General features: G+C 41.8%; 1 protein-coding gene across 1 annotated transcript; it reads left to right on the forward strand.

The window, feature by feature from the left end:
* The first annotated feature begins 368 nt into the window (after positions 1 to 368).
* LOC124594728 (cyclic pyranopterin monophosphate synthase-like) lies at positions 369 to 725 on the forward strand. The gene has a single exon (XM_047133096.1). The coding sequence runs from the start codon at positions 369 to 371 to the stop codon at positions 723 to 725; it is 357 nt and encodes a 118-aa protein (XP_046989052.1).
* The last annotated feature ends 24780 nt before the right edge of the window (positions 726 to 25505 follow it).

A 25505-nucleotide genomic window follows, 5' to 3' on the forward strand; every position in this document is an offset into this window, starting at 1 on the left:
ACCTTCAGAAACAAGATTTTCAAAAGTACTTCTTCTCAGACACCAACATTTCGCCCCTGTTTGTGTTGGATACACAGATGTCTCAGTTGTTGTCACATAATTTGAGTGTAGTGACTGAATCTAGAAAACAGTTTCTTTTGCTTCCCTGTACCCCAAGCATTATGTGCAATGCAGGGCTCCTAACAAGACAAACACACAGAGCACAGGCCTCTGTCTTCTCTTGCCGTTTCTGCAGTTTGGGAGCACAGTCTGGAAGTCTGACTCATGTTGACCGGACCGGCAGGGCGAAAATGGTCGACATGGGTTCGAAGCTGGTGACAGAACGGACTGCTACAGCATGAGCAAAGGTTTTTGTGGGACCTGAACTGATGAAACTCGTACGAGAAAATGGCCTGAAGAAAGGTGACGTACTTAGCGTTGCTCGCCTGGCGGGAATTGTGGGGTCCAAGCAGACGTCCAGTTTTATCCCTCTGTGTCATAATATATCTTTCTCCTCTGTGGCTGTGGACATTGAACTGGACTCTGCTCTCAACTGTGTGATTATAACTGGCACAGCAAAGTGTAGAGGGCAGACAGGCGTGGAGATGGAAGCTCTCACTGCTGTATCGGTGTCTGCCTTAACAGTGTACGATATGTGCAAAGCTGTGAGTCATGACATTGTGATATCTGAAATAATGCTTCTGACCAAAAGTGGGGGAACTAGAGGAGACTTCCACCGGACATGAGCATCTGTGTGGGTCAGTGAAATAAGTTAAGTATACCTGGTGTGACGTAGGCAAATTTCAAAGTCTGTTCGTAGTTATCATAAATTATACACACATCGAATTGGCCTGAATATAAGTTGCACCTTTAATTTCGAAAAAGAGAGAAACTTAATTAAAAATAATTTGTCAAGTTGCCCATTTACAAAAGCTTTTCAAAATGTAATTTACCCTTAACCACTTTTTTTTGTAGTACACTGTAGATAAATTACACACCAAAACAAAGCTTTCAGTTGCAGTTTTCATGTAAGACACTCTTAACTTCACTAACATTCATTGTTTTGTCACTGTCAGTATTTTTGTCACTCTCCTCCCAAAGTACAGTGCCGTCGCTACAATCCCGGGCATTGCATGTGCAGCATTTCTTGAACCGTACCTTTAAAAAGCACATCTGTTAGATGAATAACTGTGAGTTTGAAATTTGCAACGTAACTGTACGGAATTCCAAAATTTTCTCTCAATGTTGTGCTTCATTGGTGAAGAATAAATTATATTCTTTAGTTAGAGAAAAACTGTGCCTGTCCCATTGTCTAAAATAGTGAAACTGTGAGAATGGTAATACAGAGGGGTCCAGAAAAATGTAGACTCTCTTTGATAGTCAATATTGATGGAACAAAATGGCATAGTGTCAAAATTCTTGCATGGGAGGAAGATCATTTTGTGTGTTCAAAGTGACACCTGTTAGCAGCCAAGCAACATCAATGTTGCTGAATTGTTGACTGAAGTACAGCTGTCAGTGTTGCCAGTGTGGTAGCTGCACAGAATGTCTTGATGGTTTCTCATATCTCATTCAGTGTAGCTGGGTTCTGTTGGTAAACTTTGTTTGTCGAGGTCCCCCATTGGTAGAAGTCGAGAATTGTAAGGTCCCGTGACCTTGGTGGGCACTTGACAGCTCCTCTTCGACTTATCCGTCACCCACGTAGATTTTCATCTAAGTAGAATCTGATATCTCTGTGGTGGTGAGGCGGAGTATAGTCTTGTAGGTAAAAATCTTTTGTTTCCAAACACCTCTTGGATGGCTAATAAAATCAATGTTTGCAGCATATGATACACCTCACCAGTTATGTACCTTCAAAGAAGAATGGGTCAGAGAAACAATACTATGACGGACTGCACCACACATTAACACCATGTGAAGTAACATGTTTGTCCATGTGAACATGAGGATTTTCAGCAGCCCAATACATGCAGCTATGACAGTTTACATTACCATTCAGGTTGAATTGTGCCTCATTAGGCCAGATAACCTTCCCTGCAAACCATCATCTTCGTGAAGCATGCCTTCAGACCACTCGTAGTGCTCCATCCTTCGATTCGGGTTGTCCTCATTCATAGTGTGAAATAATCTTGGAATGTACACTTTCCACTTTGCAGTCTTCAGAATTTATCATGCACTTGATCAGCTTACCCCACTTCCCCATAGATCCTGCTTCATAGATTTTTGAGATGATCTAGAAAAATGTTGCAATACAGCAGTGCTGGAACCTGGAGGTTGATGTTCTTGTTCGGAGGACCTTTCCTTGTGCACATTTTAAACAGTATTGTCTGCTTAAAATTTATACCAAATACAATAAATTGTTGTTTCAGTACATCCTTGCATTGCTCAAACAATAGTTGTATTTCATTCAGTGCTGCATTGTCATCTGCTGGAAACCCACACGACAAGATCTGTTGGGAAAACAGTGGTTTATGCTACCACTCAAAATTGCAGCCATATAACACTTTGTTCCAAAGGTAATAACAATCAGAAAATGTCTACACTTCTCTGGATCCCTCTGTAGTCACTACCTAAATGGGATAGCAACAAAGAGAATGTTTGCATTGCTACCTCATACACAACAATTGATTTACAAACTGTAGTGATATTTTTGCTTCATTTCAAACTTAAGAAAAAGCACTACAGTTGAGGTTTCTATGATTCATAAAAGTCCCAGTTTTTATGGGAGATTTTTTGTAGAAATGGTGTATCTTATATACAGGCCAGTATGGTACCCGTTTCCATCCTGTTTTAAGTCTTAATTCAAAATATTTATCTTTCTTTTTCCAATACCTGATCAGTTTGAGAGAGATATTTAAAACAAAAAATAAGCACTAGCAAGTACGTTAATTTGCTATTGTTAAAAACTTTTTCTCGTGCATGTTCTCTACAATTTTGATATGACACCACCTGCACTCTTATCTTGTTGCCAGTAAAAAGTGAGTAAGTAGGTCATTAAACTCTCTCTCTCTCTCTGTGCCCTCCCCCAGCTGTGTGGTAGTGTCCTCTGTGTTGCTCTATTGTTTCAATTTTTGATGGTCCCGTGCTGTGAAAAGTTGAGGTGAAGTGTTCATTCTTAAATAAATAGTGTGTATCAGCTCTTTTCTCCTACGATCAGGTTGTCATTGCTGTGTTTATTGATGTAAAATGACACTTTTTTAACAGTTCCTAAAAGGTGCACCACTTCATTGACATTTTTGCTCAGGTGTAGAGCATATTGGCCAGACCAATTTACATGTTTCAGCTTTACACTGTATGGTATCCTCTTTTTTAAAGGCCTATTATCTTTCTTGTGTGTGACTTGTCCAGAGATTGAAAATGTTTTATTTTGTAAGTTACCAATCCAGAACAGGTTTCTGTCAATTAAATTCTTCAGGTTTTTCCAGAAGTTTGCTGAAATTCCTGAGTTGTCCTTTGCACAGTCGGACATCATTGTCTTCCTCGCATATTTCGGTGACATTAGTTGTTGCTTTTACAAAGTGCTACTTGAGACTGACCGTCAGATGGAGCAGGTCTGTAATTTGTTCCCTCTGCCTTCGTGCTTCATCTGCAATCTGCTCTGACAGACACCATCCTCGGGTATCCGTGTTGCGTGATATTCCGAGTGTCATCTACACTCACGGGCACGATTCTTGTGTGTTATGTTTTCAGTCCAAGCTGGTTGGTAAAATTCTGTTTGCGGGCTGTCCCCGTTTGGGGACAAGGATCGGCAGGGCATGAAACCCTAATCTTTCATCTTTCAGTTAACTCAAATGTCGAGTGTCACTTTTTTCATGTACTGCGGTTACAAATATAAGAAAATACAAAATGAAAATTTCTCAACATAGTCATGTTTCTTTTCAGTATGTTTCTCAGATCAGTACACTGCAATGTAAATATTCCATTAAAAGAATATATTTTTGATTGTTTCTTCAGTCAAAGATGCATTGCCTTTTTGACTTAACAATCAATGTCAAATCATTGTCCCTCAAACAATCCTGCAGGGGTTTGACAACGTGAGACCATGGCTTTATGGAGGATCACCTAGAATTAGCTGCCGTCTTTTCTGACATCATTTTAAATCAATGCTATCATCACTGTTTCTTTTGCTTAGGGTTTTGAGTCTAGGAATGATGCAAACAATCAGCAGTTTATTTCTTTGTTATGTGATCTTTTTTCTCCTCCCTAGCCCCCTTTCTTCCTTCATTTGGTAGCCTTGAGCAAATTGAATATTCCTGCTTTTGTTTGTATTTATTAATCTGTTTGTGCCTCTAATTCTTAAAAGACTTCATTATGACACTAATAATCTGAAGCAGCAAATTTGGGGAAAAAGAGCTGCATTCATTTATGCTGTTGCAAAATGGAGGAATTGGTTGTACTTGGAAAAAAATCTGCCTTTTACAGCTGCTGATTTTTGTCATTTATTTTACATAGCCCACCCATGATCTACAATCAGGTCTTCCTTTTTATGTTGTATTTTTTATAAGAATGTTGAAACATAGATGATTGTTATGCATCTTTGCAGCACCTAAACTTGAATATTGTACTTAAAATGTTATTTGTTGTCTTTTTTAAATTAAATTGTTATGTTTAAGAAGTGAATTAAATAATTGTTACCTGTGACATAATTTTGTAGCAGCTAAACTTAGATGCTGGTCTTCAATATTTTAATTTTTATAGTTTGGGGTATGATTGTTGTAATTAGAAAATGAATGTGTGCTTTGTGCACTATGATGTGACAGTAATTTGGAGTTTATTTTGTACATCATCTGGTGTAAATTATAAGAATTTAAGCAAAAACTTCTGTCTCTCAACAGCTTTCTTAATAACACTATTCCAGTAACTGGATATGCATATTGAAATATCTGTGTTGTATATTAGATTCTATGACCTGTACCAAGGCAATATTTTGCGGTTGCAAATTTTCTTGACTATTATTAAGTGTGTGTGTGTGTGTGTTGCTTATGCCCTACATACGAGTCCTCCAAGCTACTGATGATCTGACCAATGTACGACATGCCAAAATGCTACGGCTGCATGGGGAGATACAATTAAATCCCACCCCCCCCCCCTCTCTCTCTCTCTCTCTCTCTCTCTCTCTCTCTCTCACTCTCTCTCTCTCTCTCTCTCAAAGATCAGCAAGTTCAGGAATCTAACACAGAAAGAATTTAATCACGGTTTCTTTTTCATCTCTATCATACAGTGTAGTCCAATTTTTTGCTAATACAGAAATAACATTTTGTGATTTATGTAGTGTACTCTTCAAAAGATCTAATGATGTCCTCATTCCTTTCTTATAAACAAAACAAGAAGAAACTGACAATAATTGTCATTAAAATAAAACACAGAACAGTGTCTCCATAGCATCAATGAGCACATCCTTACAAGGTTGTAGCTTATTCCTAGAGTCGTCTTTTGGTAAGCATACTTTCTTAGGATAGTGTACATCTTATCCTGAAGCGTCTGCCAATTCAGTTATTTCAGCATCTCTGTGACACTCTCCCTTGGGTCAAACAAACCTGTGACCATTTGATCTGCCCTTCTCTGCATGCGTTCAATTCCCCATTAATCCATTTTGATACAGGTCCCACACATTTGAGCAACATTCTAGGATGGATCATACAAACGATTTGTAGAATGACTGCATTTCTATGGTATTCTACAAAAAAAAATCTCACTCTTTCGCCTGCCTTACCCCTGAGTAGGCCCATATGACTGTTCATTTCATATCCCTACAAAGTGCTTCACCCAGGTAATTGTACGAATAGACTTAATCCAAGCAAGACACCCTGATACTGTAGTCATACCACACTGTGTTTTCTTCACTTTGCAAAATGCACGATTTTACATGTCTGAACATTTAAAAGAAAGTTTGAAATTATCAAGATCTGACGAATGTTTGTACAATTTCTTTCAGACTGCACTTTATTCTAGATAAATGCACTATTTGTGAAAAGAGTGCTTTACTATTAATATTGTCTGCAAAGTCATTAATGTACATGAACATGAACAGCAATGGTCACAACATACCTCTCTATGACACATCTGAGGTTACTTCTACATCAGATGATGACTCCCCAGCCAAGATAACATGTAAGTCATTCCTACCAAAATATACTCAATTACAGTGACAAATTTCACTCGATACCCCTCACGGTAGCAATTTTGATAATAAGCATCAATCTGGCACTAAGTCAAAAGCTGTTCAGAAATCGAGAAATACTGCCTGCACCTGTCGAGTCAGGAAGACGAAAGTTTGAAGGTCAGGTTGACAAAACAGATTTTTAATACTCTTGGAAAGAACCCTAAAGTTTCTGACATAGTTCAGGGGAATGACAAAGGGATCTTTGACAGGCTGGATTAAATCTAGGCGGCGTCTCAGACCGACCAGAGTTACAACTTTAAAGGCTTCTACGCTGAGCAAATACAACGGGCTGTTGGAGGAAGAATGCAAAGCCAGCTTCTAGTAATGTGCAATTGCTATTCTGCGTGGTCTTTAATGGCCATTATCAAATTTTAAAAAATTAAGAATAACAATAACAGTACACAACAAGAAGGGTACAGCGGACTTTTCCTGATTGTTCCTTACATTACCTTTCCTTGATTTTTTTTTTAATGATAATGTTTCTAAGTCTTTCCTGGTTTCCATTGAAAGCTTTGGATTGTTTCAAAGATTAATTTACACATTTTTTAATATTTTAATGTATTCTAGGACAGGAACTCAAAGAGCACAAGTATAAAAAAACTGCATGTAGGACATTCATGTAAAGCTTCCCATTTTTAACTGCAAGGTAATGGCAGTCTATTTTGTTACAAGAAAATGAATCGGGACTTAGTTCTCCAGAGCTGATACTATTATAAGGAGTTGTGATGGAAGAACATGAGTTCCAAACAATGGATGCCTTGGATCTGTTTGCTGCTGCTTCTTTTTAATCTCTGCTGCTAATCCCATGAGTGAAAGATCTCTACCAATGAAAAAGTAGATTTGAATGACATCAAGTTTCTTCTCTTGTCAATAGTTGTTTCTACTGAAGAGAAATGAGTCTGGTCATCTTTGTCCATTTGCAGTAATTCAAAGGTGTCGTGGCACCTGACATGTATGCTTGAAAATAACAAACGATCAATATTGTAATTAAGAAAAGTATTGACAGCAGTAAGCTGTATTTATCACATCCAAAAAGTTTGTAAAAGCTGTGGACCCTTGTTTTATCATGTCAATCCATTTGTGCCAATGGCTAACAGAGTACCATTCACCATCATGTCAAGTGGCAATAACAGTTTGCTTGCATCATAAATATTGAGTGTCAAAAGTTAATTCCAACAATATGAAATAGGACAGATTGCTACTAACCAGTTAGAGCAGGCAATGGGCAGCAGACAAGCATACTGAAAAAAAAAACTGTCAGATACTATATACTCAAAACACAAAAACAAAAAAAACACTTAGGTACTGAAGGAATTATCCAAATACCAAATAGGGCTGAAATCAGTAAATGTGACATACATGTGAAGACAGAAAAATAATTACAGTTTCAGAAAAAACTGGATGATTTATTCAAGAGAAAGAGCATCACAAATTGGATGAGATGGTCCACCTCTGGCCCTTATACAAGCTTGGCTCTGGCTGATAGAGTTGTTGGATGTCCAACAGAGGGACATCATGCCAAATTCTATTCAAATGTCACGGTAGATAGTCAAAATCCCGAGGTGGTCTAATGGCCCTGCCCATAATGCTCCTTACATTCTCAATTGGGGAGAGATCCAGCAACTTTGCTGGCCAAGCTAGGGTTTGGCAAGCATGAGGACAAGCTGTGTGCGGACAGGCATTATCTTGCTGAAATGTAAGCAATGTATGGCTTGCCAAGAAGGGAAACAAAATAGGATGTACAGTATTGTCAACAGACGACTATGCTGTAGGGGGGGGGGGCATCCATGTCACCCCTACAGCATAGTCGTCTGTTGACCAAAAGGGATCTGTTAGGAAAAGAAATCGCACCCCAGATCATCAGTCCTGGTAGTTGGACCATATAGGATGTGACATTCACGGTGGCATCCCACCGTCTGGGGCGTCTTCAGACACATCTGTGCTGATCATTGGGGCTCAGTTCATAGTGGGATTCATCACTGAAGCCAATTATATTCCAGTCAATGCAATTCCAGACCAGGGACGTGCCTGGGGGCACACCAGATAGCAGTGCGATACCAACCTGGCTGCTGGCTGCCATACAGCCAAACGAGGACTGATGGTCTACTGTGCCATTTCTTTTCATAACAGGACCCCTTTGGTTGTCATCTGTGTCACCATTACAACACAGACATCTGTTGACGATATTATAAACCCCATTTTGTTTCTCTTCATGACAAGCCATCATTTGCTTACATTTCAGCAAGATAATGCCTGCCCACACACAATTCGTCTTCATACTTGCCACACCTTATCTTTGCCAGCAAGGTCACGGGATCTCTCCCCAACTGAGTATGTCTGGGGCATTATGGGCAGGGCCACCCAACCAGCTCATGATTTAGACAATACAATGCGCCACTTGGATAGAATTTGGCTTGATGTCCCTCAGTAGGACATCCAACAAATCTATCAATGCCAAGCTTGCTCAAGAGTCAGAGGTGAACCAACTTGCTCAATTTGTGAAGCTCTTTATCTTGAATTAATCAATCAATTTTTCTGACATTGTAATTTTTATTTTTTTTTTTTTTTTTGTCTGTGCACGTACATCACATCTACATATTTCCATCCCACACAGATAATTCTTTCATGCTGCATAATGTTTATTTTTATCTTACGAGTGTAATCTAATGGACAGAGCCCACCTCAGCATAGGGAGTCTCTGCTGGTTGGGAGTGTGGAGGTGGACAGACAGAGAGAAGTGTACTAGGGGGACAGTAACAGTGTGTGAGATTGGAATGGGAGCAGGGGAGGGCATTGAGGTGTGGGGCCACAGGAACGAAACCTAGAAACTTTAGCTGCGGCATATTCTTCACTCCTGTAAACCCCGTTATGTAAACCTTTGCTAGTCTCTCTGTCTCACCTGTCCTTTACCTGCTCCCACCCCAGCCTCACACCACCACACCTGCTTGATGAGGGCTGTCCCATACTTTCTAATATCTAAAAATCTTCCTTCAATGTGCCAGTCTGCCACTCAGTGTCTTCTCTAGGTGGGGAGCAGAAAGCTATCCTATTTCATATTATTGTTATTCCATCCCAGATTTCCCAATGTTTAAAAATTAATTTTACGCTTGCCGTAAAGTATTACACAAACACTAAGTGGTGAGTGAAAATCTCATTCTGGAAACTAAGTGGTTATTTTTTCTGATATTCAAATTATATTTTACTCTCATTTTTGTCCCTTTACCTAATCAACTTTGCAGTGTGACATTTCTGACGAAAGTACGAGTTATTCAGAAAGTAGGTAAAAAGTAGTGAATTCTTCCTTTGAATCACTCTCACTTTGTCTCAGGCGTGAGCAAATGTGTGTACCCGTATATGCATTTAGCTGTATCAAATTATCTTCCCCAACACACAAATTGGGGGTCATTATTCAATTTATCTTGAAAGTATGTGTGAAACGCACTTTCCACAAAAAGGCTCAGATGTATAACTCTCAAAATATGTGTTTGCACAATAGGTCTGGAATTTTTAAAGACAAGGCGAAGAAACCATTGGATTGTATAATTTTTTTATTAATCACAAAGAACCAACATGATTCAAAGACATCAACAACAGCAATGGACGTTCAAGTAAAAATGGAAATGTCGTGTGGCTAGGGCCTCCCGTCGGGTAGACCGTTCGCCTGGTGCAGGTCTTTCGATTTGACGCCACTTCGGTGACCTGCGCGTCGAGACGTTCAAGTGAATTGTCTGCCTCCAATTCTGATCACAGAGAAACACTCCAATAGGAGAGAGGGCACAACATCCTGCTCCATTTTCAAAAGCTGCAATGTCAAATATTACAACCTGTAACAAAAAAAGGTCATGTGATAATTATTGTTTACATACCGATTACAGTAACAGAGGCATATATGATCTAATAGGAAGGGGGAACGGAAGGGCAGGACATGGGGAACAATGAACAGATGAGATGTGAAACCATGGTAAGTTAATAGTGGCGATAATGCCAGTTAATTACATGTGTGGGAAAAGCAACCACTCTTGCAACTCAGAGCTACTCTTGTTTCTGCAACTGATCTTCCATTCTTTCACTGTTCCTATTTTTCTCATATTAATAATTCTAGTTATAGAAGGTTTTCTAACTAAAAGTTTATTAGCATTTTGTAATGAAACCGATAAACAATACAGTCTCATTCTCTAATGGAAGAACACAGTACATCGCGTTCGTAAATAACTTGATCCAACAAAACTTTTTATATGAGTATCTGCACATTCATTACATGACATTTAATTTTAAGTATCAATACAAACACTTACATAAAACATTATTTACACTCAAAACCCATTATTCAAAACTGATGTCCATATGTGTAACTGTTTACAGCAGCAATTATTAATATAGTTACTATTGCTAGCTTTAATATGGATTGTTAAAAAGTTTAGAAATGTTAACTAAAAAATGAACTGTAAGCAAAATCTTTTCTGTTAAAAAGTTAATGTTGAAACCACTGGAGAAACATTATAATGTATTATTGTAGTCATCATGTACACTGCAAAAAAAAAAAATTTGCAACACCAAAAAGTAATTAACGTAGAGTAATGAAATTTCAGGAACATATATGTCTAAGTAACTTATTTAAGTGATTAATGTTGCAAGATCACAGGATAATATAAGTGCGAGATACACCATTGCAAATGTGATACACTAATACATTGAAATCCAGTGTAACTGCCCAAATGTAAGCATGCAAACATGCATGCATTGTGCTGGATATGAGTTTGTGGGATGAAGTTCCATGCCTGTTTCACATTGTCATCGAAACAGGGATGGTTAATGCTGTTTTTGGGAGACACTGGAGTTGTTCGATGATGTCCCGTGTGCACTGAATTGGAGCCAGACCTGGTGATCAAACAGGTCAAGGCAACATGTTGACATACTGTAGAGTATACACCCATGCCTCCATCTTTGCTACCCTCCCTGTTTACCTCTACCCTGTTGCTTCATAACCTGGGTTGTGAGTAACTGAATCCACTTTCTCTTCTTCCCCTTCTTTCCCCTCTCTCCTCCCTGATGAAGGAACAAAGTTCCAAAAGCTACGATACGTAAATTTTCTGTTATGTTTTGTGTATCTATTGGCTGTTCTGGCCAGCCCCTCTATCTCTTTGTTAGTATTTGTTTCACGTCTTTATATGAGACTTTCCATCATCACAATAATGTTAGTTTATAATTTATGGACAGCCTAATCCATTATTTCCTGTCAAGGTTTGAAACTTTAGTAAATCATAATTTTTGTCTTGGTAAAATAAAGGTGATTAGATGTTTCCCTCATGCACATGTAAGAGACTGTCAGTTCACATCTACGTTTGTAATCTGCAATCCACCAGGAGGTGCATGGTACAGGGTAAGTCCCATTGTACCAGTTATCAGGGTTTCTTGCTGTTTCATTCATGTATGGAGCGTGGAAGAATGATTGTCTGAATTTGTCTGAATGCCTCTGTGTGAGCAGTAATCATCCTAATCTTATCTTCACGACCCCTGTGAGAGCAATATGTGGGGGGGGGGGGGGGGGGGGGGGGGGGTTGTGGTATATCCCTAGAGTAATCATTTAAAGACAGTTCTTGAAACTTTGCTAATACACTTTCTTGGGATAGTTTACACCTGTCTTCAACAGTCTGCCATTTCAGTTCCTTCAGTATCTCTGTGACACTCTCCCATGGATTAAGCAAACCTGTGACCATGCTGCCTTTCTTTGTATACATTCAATGTCTCCTGCTAGTCTTATCTGGTACAAGTCCCACACACTGTAGCAATAGTCTAGGGCAAGGTCTACAACCTGCTTTACCCACAACTGAACCTATGTGATCATGCCATTTCATATTCCTACAAAGTGTTACACACAGGTATTTGTACGAGTTGGCAGATTCCGACAGTGACTCACCAATATTATGGTCACAGGATACTAAGTTTATACATTTCTAAACATTCAGAGCAAGTTGCCAATCACTGCACTATGTTGAAATCTCATCAAGATCTGACTGAATATTTATGCAGCTTCTCTGAAATAGCACTTCATTACAGATAACTGCATCATCTGCAAAAATCCTGATTTACAGCAAGGTCATTAATGGACAAGAACTGCAAGGGCCCCAACACACTTCCCTGGGGCACACCTGAAGTTACTTCTACATCTGATGATGACTCTCCATCCAAGGTAACATGCTGTGTCCTTCCTATCAAAAAGTCCTCAATCCAGTTATGAATTTCACTTGATACCCCATATGATCGTACTTTTCACAGTCAGTGTAGGTGTGGAACAGAGTCAAATACTGTTAGGAAATCAAAAAACACTATCTACCTGTTGCCTTGATCCAATGCTTTCAGCAAGTTATGTGAGAAAAGTGAGAGTTGGATTTCATATCATCTATGTTTTTGAAAACCATGCTGGTTGATATTGAGAAGGTAGTTCCGTTCGAGATACCTCATTATGTTTGAGCTCAAAATATTTTCTAAGAATCTACAACAAATCGATGTCAAGGCTACTGGATGGTAGTTTTGTCACTCCTACAACCCTTCTTGTAGACGGGTGTGATCTGTAACTTTTTCCAAAAACTGGGTAAGGTTTTTTGGATAGATTACAGTGAGAAGAGAGGATAGCTCAGCCACAAATTCAATATAGAATCTGACTGCGATTCCATCGGGGTCTGGAGCTTTGTTTAATGATTTCAACTGTTTCTCAACACAACTGACACTAATACCTATTTCGTTCATTTTTTCAGTGTACGAGGATTGAATTGGAGCAGTTCTCCTGGGTTTTTATTTGCAAAGGAACATTTGAAAATCGAGTTCAGAACTTCAGCTTTTACTTTGCTACCCTCAATTTCAGTTCCTGTCTCACTTGCTAGGGACTGGACACTAACTTTTGTGCCACTAACAGCCCTTACATACGACCAGAATTTATTTGGATTTTGTGAAATGTCATTTGACAATATTCTGCTACAGTAGCCATTGAAGGCTTCATGCATTGCTCTCTTGACAGCCAAACATGTTTCATCCAGCGTCTCTCAATCTATAATCCTACACTTTGTTTTACACCTATTATGCAGTAATCTCTGTTCCTTTAGACGTTTTCTTTACAGTGACTGTATACCACGGAGGTTCCATCCCATTATGAACTGTTCTACTAGGAACCTATCTACTCAGTGTGTGGTCAACTGTTCTTTTCAAGTAGAGGAAGAGCACCTCTACATGCTCCTGACCTGTCCTGAAAGTTTCAAGTTCCTCACTGAGATAAGATATTACTAATTTCTACTTAGTTAACTGAACGCATAATAAGAGGATCCTCACGACACAGTAAATAACTGTGCGTCAGTCGGGTGTGGCCAATGTGGAGCCGACAAACGACGACTGAGTCCCTGCGGGTGGCTCGCAGGGATGACCGCCAAACAGTCGTCATCTCCTTGATACGACGGAGTTTGTTTGGCACGGGCAGGTTGCGCCATTCAGTGTCCCAGAATTCGAAAACTTTGCGGCGTAATAGTGCCCGCGAATCAGTCGCCGGGAGGCCAATCTCCAGAGGTGGTTTACTGATGGCCTCTTTCACCAGGCGGTCAACATTCTCATTGCCGGGGATCCCAACATGGCCTGGGGTCCACACAAAGACCACAGAGCGGCCGTTACGTGCAAGAGTATGCAGGGACTCATGGACAGCCATCACCAGACGAGAACGAGGGAAATACTGGTCGAGAGCTCGTAAACTGCTCAGGGAATTGCTACAGATAACAAAGGACTCACCTGAGCAGAAGCGGATATACTCTAGGGCACAAAAGATGGCGACCAGCTCAGCTGTGTAAACGCTGCAGCCATCCAGCAAGGAACGTTGTTCAGAATGGTCCCCTAGAGTAAGCGCATATCCGACACGACCAGCAACCATTGAACCGTCAGTGTATACAATGCCAGAGCCCTGATACGTGGTCAAGATGGAATAAAAACGGCAGCGGAAGGCCTCTGGAGGGACGGAGTCCTTCGGGCCCTGTGCCATGTCGAGCCGAAGGCAAGGGTGAGGAACACACAATGGGGGTGTCCGCAAAGTGGCCCGGAAAGGAGGTGGAACTGTAAAAACCGTAAGCCCAGAGAGAAGCTCTTTGACGCGGACCGCGATCGTACAACCTGACCGGGGCCGACGTTCAGGAAGATGGACGACCGATTGTGGGAACAGGAGACGATAGTTTGGATGACCAGGCAAGCTAAAAACATGGGCAGCATAAGCGGCCAGTAAATGTTGGAGCCTCAATCGCAGTGGAGGTACACCTGCCTCCACAAGTATGCTGTCCACAGGGCTGGTGCGGAATGCTCCTGTCACCTGTCGAACCCCACAGTGGTGAACGGGGTGCAGCAGTTGCAATGCCGAGGGCGACGCTGAGCCATACGCCACACTCCCATAATCAAGTCGGGACAGCACAAGGGCTTTGTAGAGCTGCAGCAGCGTATTACGATTGGCACCCCAAGTTGTGTTGCTGAGGCAGCGAAGGGCATTCAGATGCTGCCAGCACTGACGCTTGAGCTGATGAATATGTCGAAGCCAAGTAAGCCGGGCATCGAACAGCAATCCCAGAAAACGGTAAGTGTCAACAACCTTGAGAATGGCATCCTGAAGATAGAGCTCAGGGTGGGGATGGACAGTTCGGCACCGACAAAAGTGCATAAAAAAAGTCTTTGCAGGATAAAATTGAAACCCATGAGATAGGGCCCATGCCTGCGCCTTGCGTATGGCTCCCTGCAACCCACGTTCTGCAACACTAATGGTGGAGGAGCTGAACAAGATGCAGAAATCGTCAGCATATAACGTGGGTGAGACAGACGACCCAACTGCTGCTGCAAGGCCATTTATGGCCACAAGGAAAAGGGGCACCCTCAATACTGAGCCCTGTGGAACGCCATTCTCCTGGATATGAAGTGAACTATGGGATGTCCCAATTAAAACGCGGAATGTCCGAACAGATAAAAAATTCTGAATAAAAATGGGGAGAGAGCCCCGGAGACCCCATCCGTGCAACATGGCGAGTATATGGTGCCGCCACGTCGTGTCATATGCTCTGGAGAGGTCGAAAAAGAGGGAGACAAGGTGTTGGCGCCTGGAAAAAGCAGTGCGGATTGCAGACTCAAGAAAGACCAAAGTATAGGCGGTGGAACGGCCCTGACGGAAGCCGCTCTGGCACTGAGCCAGAAGACCCCGAGACTCGAGCAGCCAACACAGCCGTCGACTCACCATACGTTCCAGTAGCTTGCACAGAGTATTTATCAAGCTGATGGGTCGATAGCTATCCACAGTAAGCGGGTCCTTACCAGGCTTCAGCACCGGAATGATGGTACTTTCTCGCCACTGCGACGGAAAGACACCATCACCCCATATGCGGTTGAAGACGGCAAGAACACATCGCTGACAGACCGGGGACAGGTGTTTGAGCATCTGATTGTTGATGCCATCTGGCCCAGAGGCCGTATCGGGGCACTGTGCCAGGGCGCTTTGGAGTTCCCACAAACTAAATGGGGCGTTATACGTCTCAGGGTGGCGAGAAGCAAAAGAAAGCCGTTTGCCTTCCTCCTGGCGTTTAAGCGCGCGAATCGCAGGCGGGTAATTCCCCGACGCAGAGGCCCGAACATACTGCTGTGCGAAATGCTTGGCGATTGCATCAGCATCGGTGGATACCGCCCCGTTGATGGTAAGCCCTGGGACACCTGTAGAGTGCTGCACTCCAAAGATGCGCCGAATCTTCATCCACACCTGGGAGGGTGAAGTACGGGAACCAATGGTGGAAACGTACCTCTCCCAGCGCTCCTGTTTCCGACTCTTGATGAGCCGCCGTGCCTGAGCACGGAGACATTTGAAGAAAATGAGGTTCTCCAAAGACGGGTGCCACTTATGTCGCTGAAGAGCCCGCCGACGTTCTTTAATGGATTCAGCGACCTCCGGAGACCACCAAGGCACTGCCTTTCGCCGGGGGCACCCTAACGAACGAGGAATGGTACGTTCTGCAGCGGAAACAATCGCTGCAGTCAGTGTCTCAACCACCACATCGATGGTACTGTGGGGGAGAGATGCAACAGTGGCAGCAGAGGAGAATGTTTCCCAGTTTGCCTTGCTAAATGCCCACCTAGGCAGGCGTTCATGGGATCGACGCTGGGGTAGTGAAAGGAAGATGGGAAAATGGTCACTACCACACAAGTCATCATGCGACGCTGGGGTAGTGAAAGGAAGATGGGAAAATCGTCACTACCACACAAGTCATCATGGATTCTCCAGTGGACCGATGGTAAAAGCCCTGGGCTGCACAACAACAGATCTATGGCCGAGAACGTGCCATGCGCCACACTGAAATGCGTGGCAGCGCCAGTGTTTAAGAGGCAGAGATCAAGTTGGGAGATGAGATTCTCGCCATCTCTGTCTTGGTCAGTAATCTTCGATCCACCCCACAGGGGATTGTGGGCGTTAAAATCCCCAAGGAGAAGAAAAGGCGTGGCAAGTTGGGCGACAAGTGCAGCCAATTCGGTCAGGGAGACTGTACCACCTGGAGGGAGATAGACACTGCAGACGTTTATGTCCTGGGTAGTCCTTACGCGGACAGCCACAGCTTCCAAAGATGTTTGAAGGGTCACAGGAGCACTATATACAGAGGTAAGGACATACACGCAGGCTCCACCTGACACACTATTGTAAGTGCTTCGGTTGCAGTAATAACCCCTGTATCCACGGAGGACAGGGGTCCGCATTGCCGGGAACCAGGTTTCCTGGAGAGCAATGCATAAAGCAGGTGTCAAGCTTACAAGCTGACGCAGCTCAGGTAGATGGCTAAAATAACCGCCACAATTCCACTGGAGGATTGTACAAAGCGTGTCCTGTAGAGGCATTCAGGCACTGAAAAGGCAAATTACTGGGCAGGGTCACATGCTGCCACCGACTGAGTGACGGACATCGCTACGGCCATCGTTTCTGAGGAGACGGCGAGATCCAGGTCATCAGGGGACGCAAAGAGCTCGACCTCATCCTCAGAGGCTGAGCTGACAGGAAGCGTTGGTGCGGGAACCACTGGGTCCTTATCCTTCTTGGAGAGCTTCCTCTTCTCTCTCTTGTCTTTCGGAGGAGGGTTGGCATGCTGGGAGGGCTTTCCTGACGCATTATCAGGAACAGAGGAAGAGCGTGAAGCCCTTCGACCAGCAGCTGGTGGCTTCTTCAGCCACTGGCTAGTGTCTTGTGAGACACTGGGGAAGTCCTTGGAAGGGACTCCCCCAAGGGATCCCTTCCGAACAAGTGAGGCCAGAGGAGGCTGTTGCGTCTCCGGCTGAGCAGCCGGAGAGAGCTGTCGCTTCCCCGGCTGAGGAGCCAGAGAGGGCTGTCGCCGCTCCGGCTGAGAGGTGGGGACCGACGTCCTCGGTTGCTTGGGGCGCACTGCTCCCGAACTGTGTGTTTTGGGAGCAGTGGAAGAGAGAGTGGCCCCCACCGGTGGTGGGGCAGGCGAAACATGACTGTTCGGTGGGCCAACTGTCAAAGGAGTCTTTGCAGGAACTGGTGGCTGCAGTGTTACAGCAGCATAACTCCTCAACATAGGTGTGGGGTTGAGCCATTCTAATTTCTTCCTCGCCTCTTGGTAAGTTAAACGGTCCAGGGTCTTAATTACTTGTATCTTCCGCTCTCGTTGGTAGACTGCACAATCTGGCGAGCAGGGAGAATGATGCTCCCCACAGTTAACGCAGGTGGGAGGTGGAGCACACGGAGCATTTGGATGCGAAGGTCGTCCACAATCGCGACATGTGGGGCTGGCAGTGCATCTGGAGGACACGTGCCCGAATTTCCAGCACTGGAAGCATCGCATAGGGGGTGGGACATAGGGCTTGAAATCGCACCGGTAGATCATGACCTTGACCTTCTCAGGCAAGCAGTTGCCCTCAAAGGCCAGGATGAAAGCACCGGAAGCGATCCTATTATCCTTGGGTCCCCTAAAGACACGACGAACGAAGTGTGCACCTCGTCGTGCCAGGTTCTCCCGTAGCTCGTCATCAGACGGTAGCAGAAGATCTTTATGAAAGATAATCCCCTGGACCAAATTTAGTGACTTATGGGGAGTGACGTTAACAGGTATGTCACCAAGCTTCTCACAGGCGAGCAACGCCCTTGACTGTGCAGAGGAAGGTGCTTGTATCAAAATGGCCCCGCTCCGCATTTTGGAAAGAGGGGCCACTTCCCCGAACTTATATTCAAGATGGGTCACAAAGAACAGAGGCTTAGTCCCCAAAAATGAATCCCCATCAGTTCTGCTGCACACAAGATATCGCGGTGAATATGGCTCCTGTCTGTCCGCAGCCCTGCGTCCCTCCCAGGGCGTGGCTAGGGAAGGGGACGATTTGGGGTTATATGCCACAGCGTTAAAGTCTACTTTATTGCGCTTAGAGACGTTGGTGGTCGTGCGACCGCCGGATTGAGATTGTACCCATTTCATTGCGGGGTATCCGCCCCGATGCCACCCACTCCGACCAGGGGCTCTCCCCACGGGTGGCACCCAGCCACAGCAAAGGCCACCTAGCAGGATGGCCGTTGCCGGGAGTCCTGATGCCCCGGAGAGACGGGCATCTACTCCTAGGCTTACGTGGGGAGGCGGCAGTTCAGGCATCGGCAGTACGATCCCTGTGTTGTCAGGGGGCTACAACCTAGAGGGTACATGACGACCCCACCACAACGGGCTGGCTACCGTGCTGGATTTTGGGTGCCATGGGTAGTCCATAGTGATCGTGGGTGCAGATGATGATGCACTAAGGGCGTAACTTACACAATCCATCAGGTGTGTATGCCCAAAATGAGGGATGGAGGGTGCAGTTACGACACCCAGACGATAAAGAGTGCCAAGGTCTTAGGGCACAGAGGACTGATGGTGCACCACGTAAGGGGTCCTTCCCCAAAAGGCTCTTACTTCTGTTGAATTTGGAAAAATGGAGGTCAAACCCTAATGGGGACCATCACATTAAAGGCCGAAACAGTTGAGACTCCTATTAGTCGCCTCTTACGACAGGCAGGAATACCGCGGGCCTATTCTAACCCCCGAACCCGCAGGGGGGAAATGGACACAGGCAGACAGTGTTTGTTGGTAATGAGGATCACCCTGTGGCTAAACTTGCCTTGGTGCACGGCCAGCACATCTTGGCACAGTGTTACACCGTCCGGGTTATCTGGATACTTCCCACTAACACCAACCTGTCAGAACTCCGAAGATGGGAACTTGCCCTTCAGTATATCCTCTCTTCTCGTTATCCGCCAGGCCTCAACCTCCGCTAATTTCAAGTTGCCGCCACTCGTACCTCACCTGTCTTTCAACATCATTTTTGCCTCTGTACTTCTGCCTTGACTGACATCTCTGCCGAATCTCTTTGCCTTTACAAATGTCTGCTTGTGTCTGTGTATGTGTGGTTGGATATGGGTGTGTGTGCAAGTGTATACCTGTTCTTTTTTCCCCCTAAGGTAAGTCTTTCCGCTCCGGGGATTGGAATGACTCCTTACCCTCTCCCTTAAAACGCACATCCTTTCGTGTGTGTGTGTGTGTGTCTGTCTATATATATATATATATATATATATATATATATATATATATATATATATATATCGTTTATTTATTGTTGATGTGCCCTATTCTTGTATACACATAATATACAGAGAAGAATTGCATTTTATGTTCTTTATATCTGCTTTTTTCATATTCTATTCGAATTTTACGATTCCAACAGGACAAAAACATGCCACGTGAACTTACATTTGAAGAAATTCTAGCAGAACTAGAGAACCATCAAGAGAGTGACGATGAAGATGATATACAGAATTGGCAATTATTCCACCCAATGCAGATGTAATAACAGATGAAGAAGACACTGACGAAAATGTACTGTTGTACAAGATGACGCCGGTACTTTAGAGCTCACAACCAGCTGAGATGAAGTTAATGCTACAGTTGTACATCCAGAAGCCAAAAGAAGGAAAGCGTTGGGAGGTGGAGGAGAAAGTGGTATGTTATCTACAAAAAAATATATATGTAAGTGGTATAAATGTCAACCAACGTACACAAACAATAGTGAACCAGGGAAGAGCAACAAACATTATGATGCGGAATGTCTAGCAAATAACACAGTGCCCCAGGTGTTTGAGGATTTCTTTTTCTAAGAAACTAATGGATACTATTATTGAACAAAGCGAAATTTATGCTTGCCAACATAACAGAATAAATTTTCTGCTAACCAAAGAAGAACTAAAATTATTTATTGGCGTACTACTTCTGAGTGGTTATCATAAGCTTCCCCACAAGAATAAGTACTGGGAACAGGCTCCTGACGTCGGTGTTCCTTTAGTCTTCAACTCCGTGTCAAGAAATAGGTTTTGGGAAATAAAGAGATTCATTCATCTCAATGACAACTCCAAAATAGACAGAAACGACAAGATGTACAAACTGAGGTTATAATTTGAAATGCTGAAATAGGAATTTGGTAAATTTGGCGTATTTCATTCAGAACTCTCAACTGATGAAATAATGGTACATTATTATGGCAAACATTCAGCTAAAATGTTTCTGAGGGAAAAGCCTATCAAATTTGGATATAAAATTTGGTGTCTTACAAGTTCCAATGGCTTTCTTTATAATTTTTCACCATACTGTAGCAAGACTGACAACAAACAGGAGCCTTTAGGTGCAAGGGTAATAAATGAACTAAAAACCATTATTCCAGAATCAGAGTATCCGAATTATAAGCTTTTCTTTGACAACTTTTTCACCAGTGTTGACACACTGATCACACTCGGAAAGAGTAAAATGAAAGCTGCAGGAACAATAACAGAGATCCGAACTAATGCATGTCCTTTGATTGACTCGAAAAGAATGGCAAAAGGAAGGAACGAGGATTCTATGACTACATATTTGACAAAGAGAATGAAGTTCTGGTTGTGAAATGGAGTGACAACAAACCAGTATGTGTAGTGACAAATAACAGTACTATTATTCCTTGAGTTCTACTAAAATATATTCACGGGCAAAAAAAAGGAAATATCTGTTACACTGCCACATATCATTGAAGAATACAATGCCCACATGGGTGCCATATATCTACTGGACAAGCAGATATCACTTTATAGGACGAGGATAAGGTCAAAGAAATGGTGGTGGCCATTATTCACACAGATGATATATATCTGCATAGTAAACACATGGCGTGCATACCAAATTGCTAACTCTAATGAGAAGCTCTTACTTTTGGATGTCCGACAGAGAATAGTGATGTTTTTTCTATCAAAGGAAAAAGGATCAGTACCAAAACAAAGAGGAGCACAAGGAAGCAAATTGATGGGAGGATGGGTGAGCACAGATGTACGACTAGATCCAGGAAATCATTTCTTTGTGCCAAGTAAAACACAGAAGAAATGTGCTTACTGCAAGAAAAAAACAACAAAAATTTGTGATAGGTGCAATGTTGGTGGACATGACAAGTGTTTTGCTTCATTTCATACTGAATATTGTAATGTAATTAACTGTCAGAGATAAAGTTTATCTCATGCGAAAAGTACGATGCCCACAGTAGAGAGTTAAGGTAACTTCATTATGTTGCCATACAATGTGTTTAATTTATTTATTTATGAATATTTTCTTTTATGATAAATAATGGATTTGTTTGAGATGATAAATGTGGTATATTTATAGGTATTTATTTATATGTGTCTTTGGAGTGTATTAAGGTCAGAAGACCAAAGAATCTGGAATGCAGGAATGTCTGCAACTTCCGGGCACATGTTGGCTTGCACGCCACTTCTTTGTCGGTATTGGAGGGAGATGGACGTGTTTAAGTGACCAGTACAGTATAATGCATTTTTAGGGTATCAATGTTCGAAGAGAATATATTGTAGTTACTAAACAAAGAGTACGAATAAATATTATTTTTAGCCGAAAGTAATTCGAACCCGGTAGTGTTTATTTCAAACAAGAAGAAAACCCAGGCCAGGCTTGTTAGAGTAATGTTTTGCAGACAAAACCCCTAGACAAACGAGATCTGCAGTGTGTAATCTTTCGGCAGCTACTAATAAATAAGCCTTGCTGAAATTGTGCTGGAACTACTCATATTATTATCAATTACAAACACGTGGTGCGAATGTGGTCCTACCACAATATACCGCGTAAGATTCCACATCATTCAGTTATCAAGAAACGAGATAGGTAACAACCAGTACAATATGGTGGCGTCGTCCGGGATTATTGAAAATGTTACCGAAATGAACTACCACCGAGATTGCGAAGAAAACGACAGAATTCGTACATCCTGGCTGAAAATGTTAAAGGAAGTCAAATGCTGATACCTTCAAGACAAAGGAAGTCGAATGCTGATACCTTCAAGACAACGGGATGCAGTTACTGGAGCAAAAATAACGGCGCAATAAGTCACGAAAGAAGAAAAAAGTGTAAAGTGTTGTGCAACCAAAAAAGCAATATTCATATAAGTGTAGTGTTTCAGTGTTGTGAATTCCATCACGCACCAATCAACAAAGAAGACCTTATAAGAAAATAAGTAAACTGTGAGTAAAATAGTTTAGTTTCCTTTAGAAAAGATAAATTTGTTGTGTTTTGTTTATTCCTGTGTAAAAAGATGACTATTGTAAAAGAGGAAGGTATTGACGACGGTGTCGCCAACGCTAGTACAGATGTGAATTTATCATACGAAAGTGAATGCAACAGTAATAGTCCGAATCCTGTAGACAAAGTTGAAACTCATACGGAAAGACAGAATGAAGTTAAAGACATGCTATCAAAAATAATGAATTATATGGAGGGAAAATTTAAGGCAATTGATGACACTAACAGACAAAACGGACAGTGGTTAGGAAATATTAAAGACAGACTCGATGCTAATGAGATTCGTTTGGATCAAATGGAGCAAAACAATGCTGCTCAGTTAGACCAGACTCTCAAGCTCATGAGTGATAAATTTGAAAAACAATTCAAAGAATATGAAAAGAAAAATGACAATCACTTTCAAAAAGTAGAAGCAAAAATTTCCAGTTTGAGTCGTAATATGGTTAAGATCACGGGTAAGGTCAATTATGTCGGGAGAAAAGTTAAAAATGTAGATGCAAAAGTAAAAAATCTGAAAACTGAAGCAAGTACAGGTAGAGAGAAAATCCATAATGCGTTTAAAGTTGTGCATTCAGATATCAAACATGTAGAAGAAACAGTATCTGAGCGTATTTCTCTTGTAGACGATAAAATTGTTAAAGTAGAAAGCAAATTTGAACAAAAGATAGGAATTATTACTGAAAAAATAGATGTAAATAATCAGATAAACAAAAATGAAGTCAAGAGTTTAGAAAGTAGTATTAATGACATCACTAAGAAACTTGCAAGTGTTAGTAGCAATATGGTCAGCAATAGTTTGCCGAACAATATTGGCACTTTGTGGTACAATATTCCAGTACAAAACTTTTCAGATGAGAGCAGTATGCATCCGGTAGATTTCCCGCAGCATTGCAAGGATATCTTTTTTCCAAATATGAATGATAATTTGAAAATTAAATTTGTGAAAAGATTTCTAGAAGGTGAAGCATTGTCATGGACTAATCATTATTGTACTGAGGGAATGTCTTTTGCAGAGTTCGAGGAGAGGTTCTTAAGTAAATTCTGGTCAGAGACAGAACAGGCAAGAATAAAAAGCGAATTCTTGAATGGACCTGTTTATAAACATGAATTTCGTAGCATGAAGCAATTTTGCAGAAATCAGTTAAGGAAACTCACTCGCCTAAGCAAACCTTTTGATGAACTCACTCAAATTGATGCACTCAAAAGGAGGCTACCATGCGAACTACAGTGGGAGTTAGCTTATGGTCCAGATGACACAATAGATCAGTTTTTGAAATATGTTGACAAACTAGACAGAATTATTGAGAAAACGGGTAAACCACCACACCATAGTCAAAACCATTTTCAAAGGACAGGGCATACAAATTGGGGAAACACACAACATGATAAAAAGGAAACACACAATTTTGGAAGTAGTGATTCTCATCAGAGAAATCACCAGTACAACTTCAAGGGATCACAAGGACACAATTTCCATTACAAAGGTCAGTATGGAAATAATCATAACCAATCTGGTAACAGACACTTTGGAAATAAACCAAAGGAGTGGAATAGTCATAATGGTATGGGGAGAACTGAACAGGAGTTAAAAAACTGAATGAGGCTCCATTGGCGGTCCGCAAGGTAGGAGCTACTTATACACAAATGGAAAGGGCCAACCCAAACTGTCTAACTAAACAGAAAGATACCTGTGACATAATGAGTAATTATTTCAAAGAGGAGTGTTATCCCATTAATATAGTATCTGTTACAAATAATATATGACATACAAATAAACCAGAAACAAAAGGTAAGTTATTTAAAGACACTGATTGCTTAGAAAACTGTGAAGACTTAAACTTAGATTCATTCTATGAGTGGGCTGAGAGGAGCACCTTGCTGGAAAATAGTTGTTCAAATGATCAAAGTGTATTAGGAATTAGAGAACTTATGGAAGAGTCTGGTGGGCTAGGAATGAAAAGAGCACCTAGTAAGGATGATTTAAATGTGTATCTGCATACTGAAGGTAAGAGTGCAGAGGATAAAGATGATAATTTTTGTGATGTTGATTGGGAAGAAAAGGAAATTGAGGATAGTAGTGAAGATAGATGTTTTATTGGTGTAAGTGAGGAGTTGGAAGCTTTAGGGATTACTAATATAAAAGAGGATAGTAATGAAATTAGCGAGGTACACATGAACACAGTTGACAATTTCAATGATAAGGATGCCAGAATTTCAGCCAATGAGTTATTTGATCTTAATACATGGAAGAAAAATGAGAAGGAATTGACAGCAGGTAATCTTAACAGCATTAGGGGAGTAGATGATGAAATGTCAGATAGTGAGCAATTTTTGTTTAACTTATGGGTTAACAGTAGTGCCATTAAGGATGATGAAAATTTCAGAAAGGTAACACTTGATATATGTGAAACTTTGTATCCAGACTGGTGGCATAGAATTAAGTATCACATTGCACAAATGTTAAGACAGAAATATAAAGGAGAGACACACAATAGCACAAATGAATGTAGTTGGCTTAATGAAATATTCAGAAATAGTAATCAGGCCAAAGAAAATGCAATTAGGGTAATAACAGCATATAACTCTGGTAGTAATGATACAGGTAAGGATACTGGAAAGGGATATGGATTCAGTGAAATTGAAGATGACTTATTACATGAGAATATTAACAAAAAATTTGACTTTGATGTAAGCAGTCCGTTTATTGATGTGCAGATAGGATCATGGAAAGGAAAGTG

Source organism: Schistocerca americana, chromosome 2, assembly GCF_021461395.2.
Source record: "Schistocerca americana isolate TAMUIC-IGC-003095 chromosome 2, iqSchAmer2.1, whole genome shotgun sequence".
Classification (NCBI taxonomy): domain Eukaryota; kingdom Metazoa; phylum Arthropoda; class Insecta; order Orthoptera; family Acrididae; genus Schistocerca; species Schistocerca americana.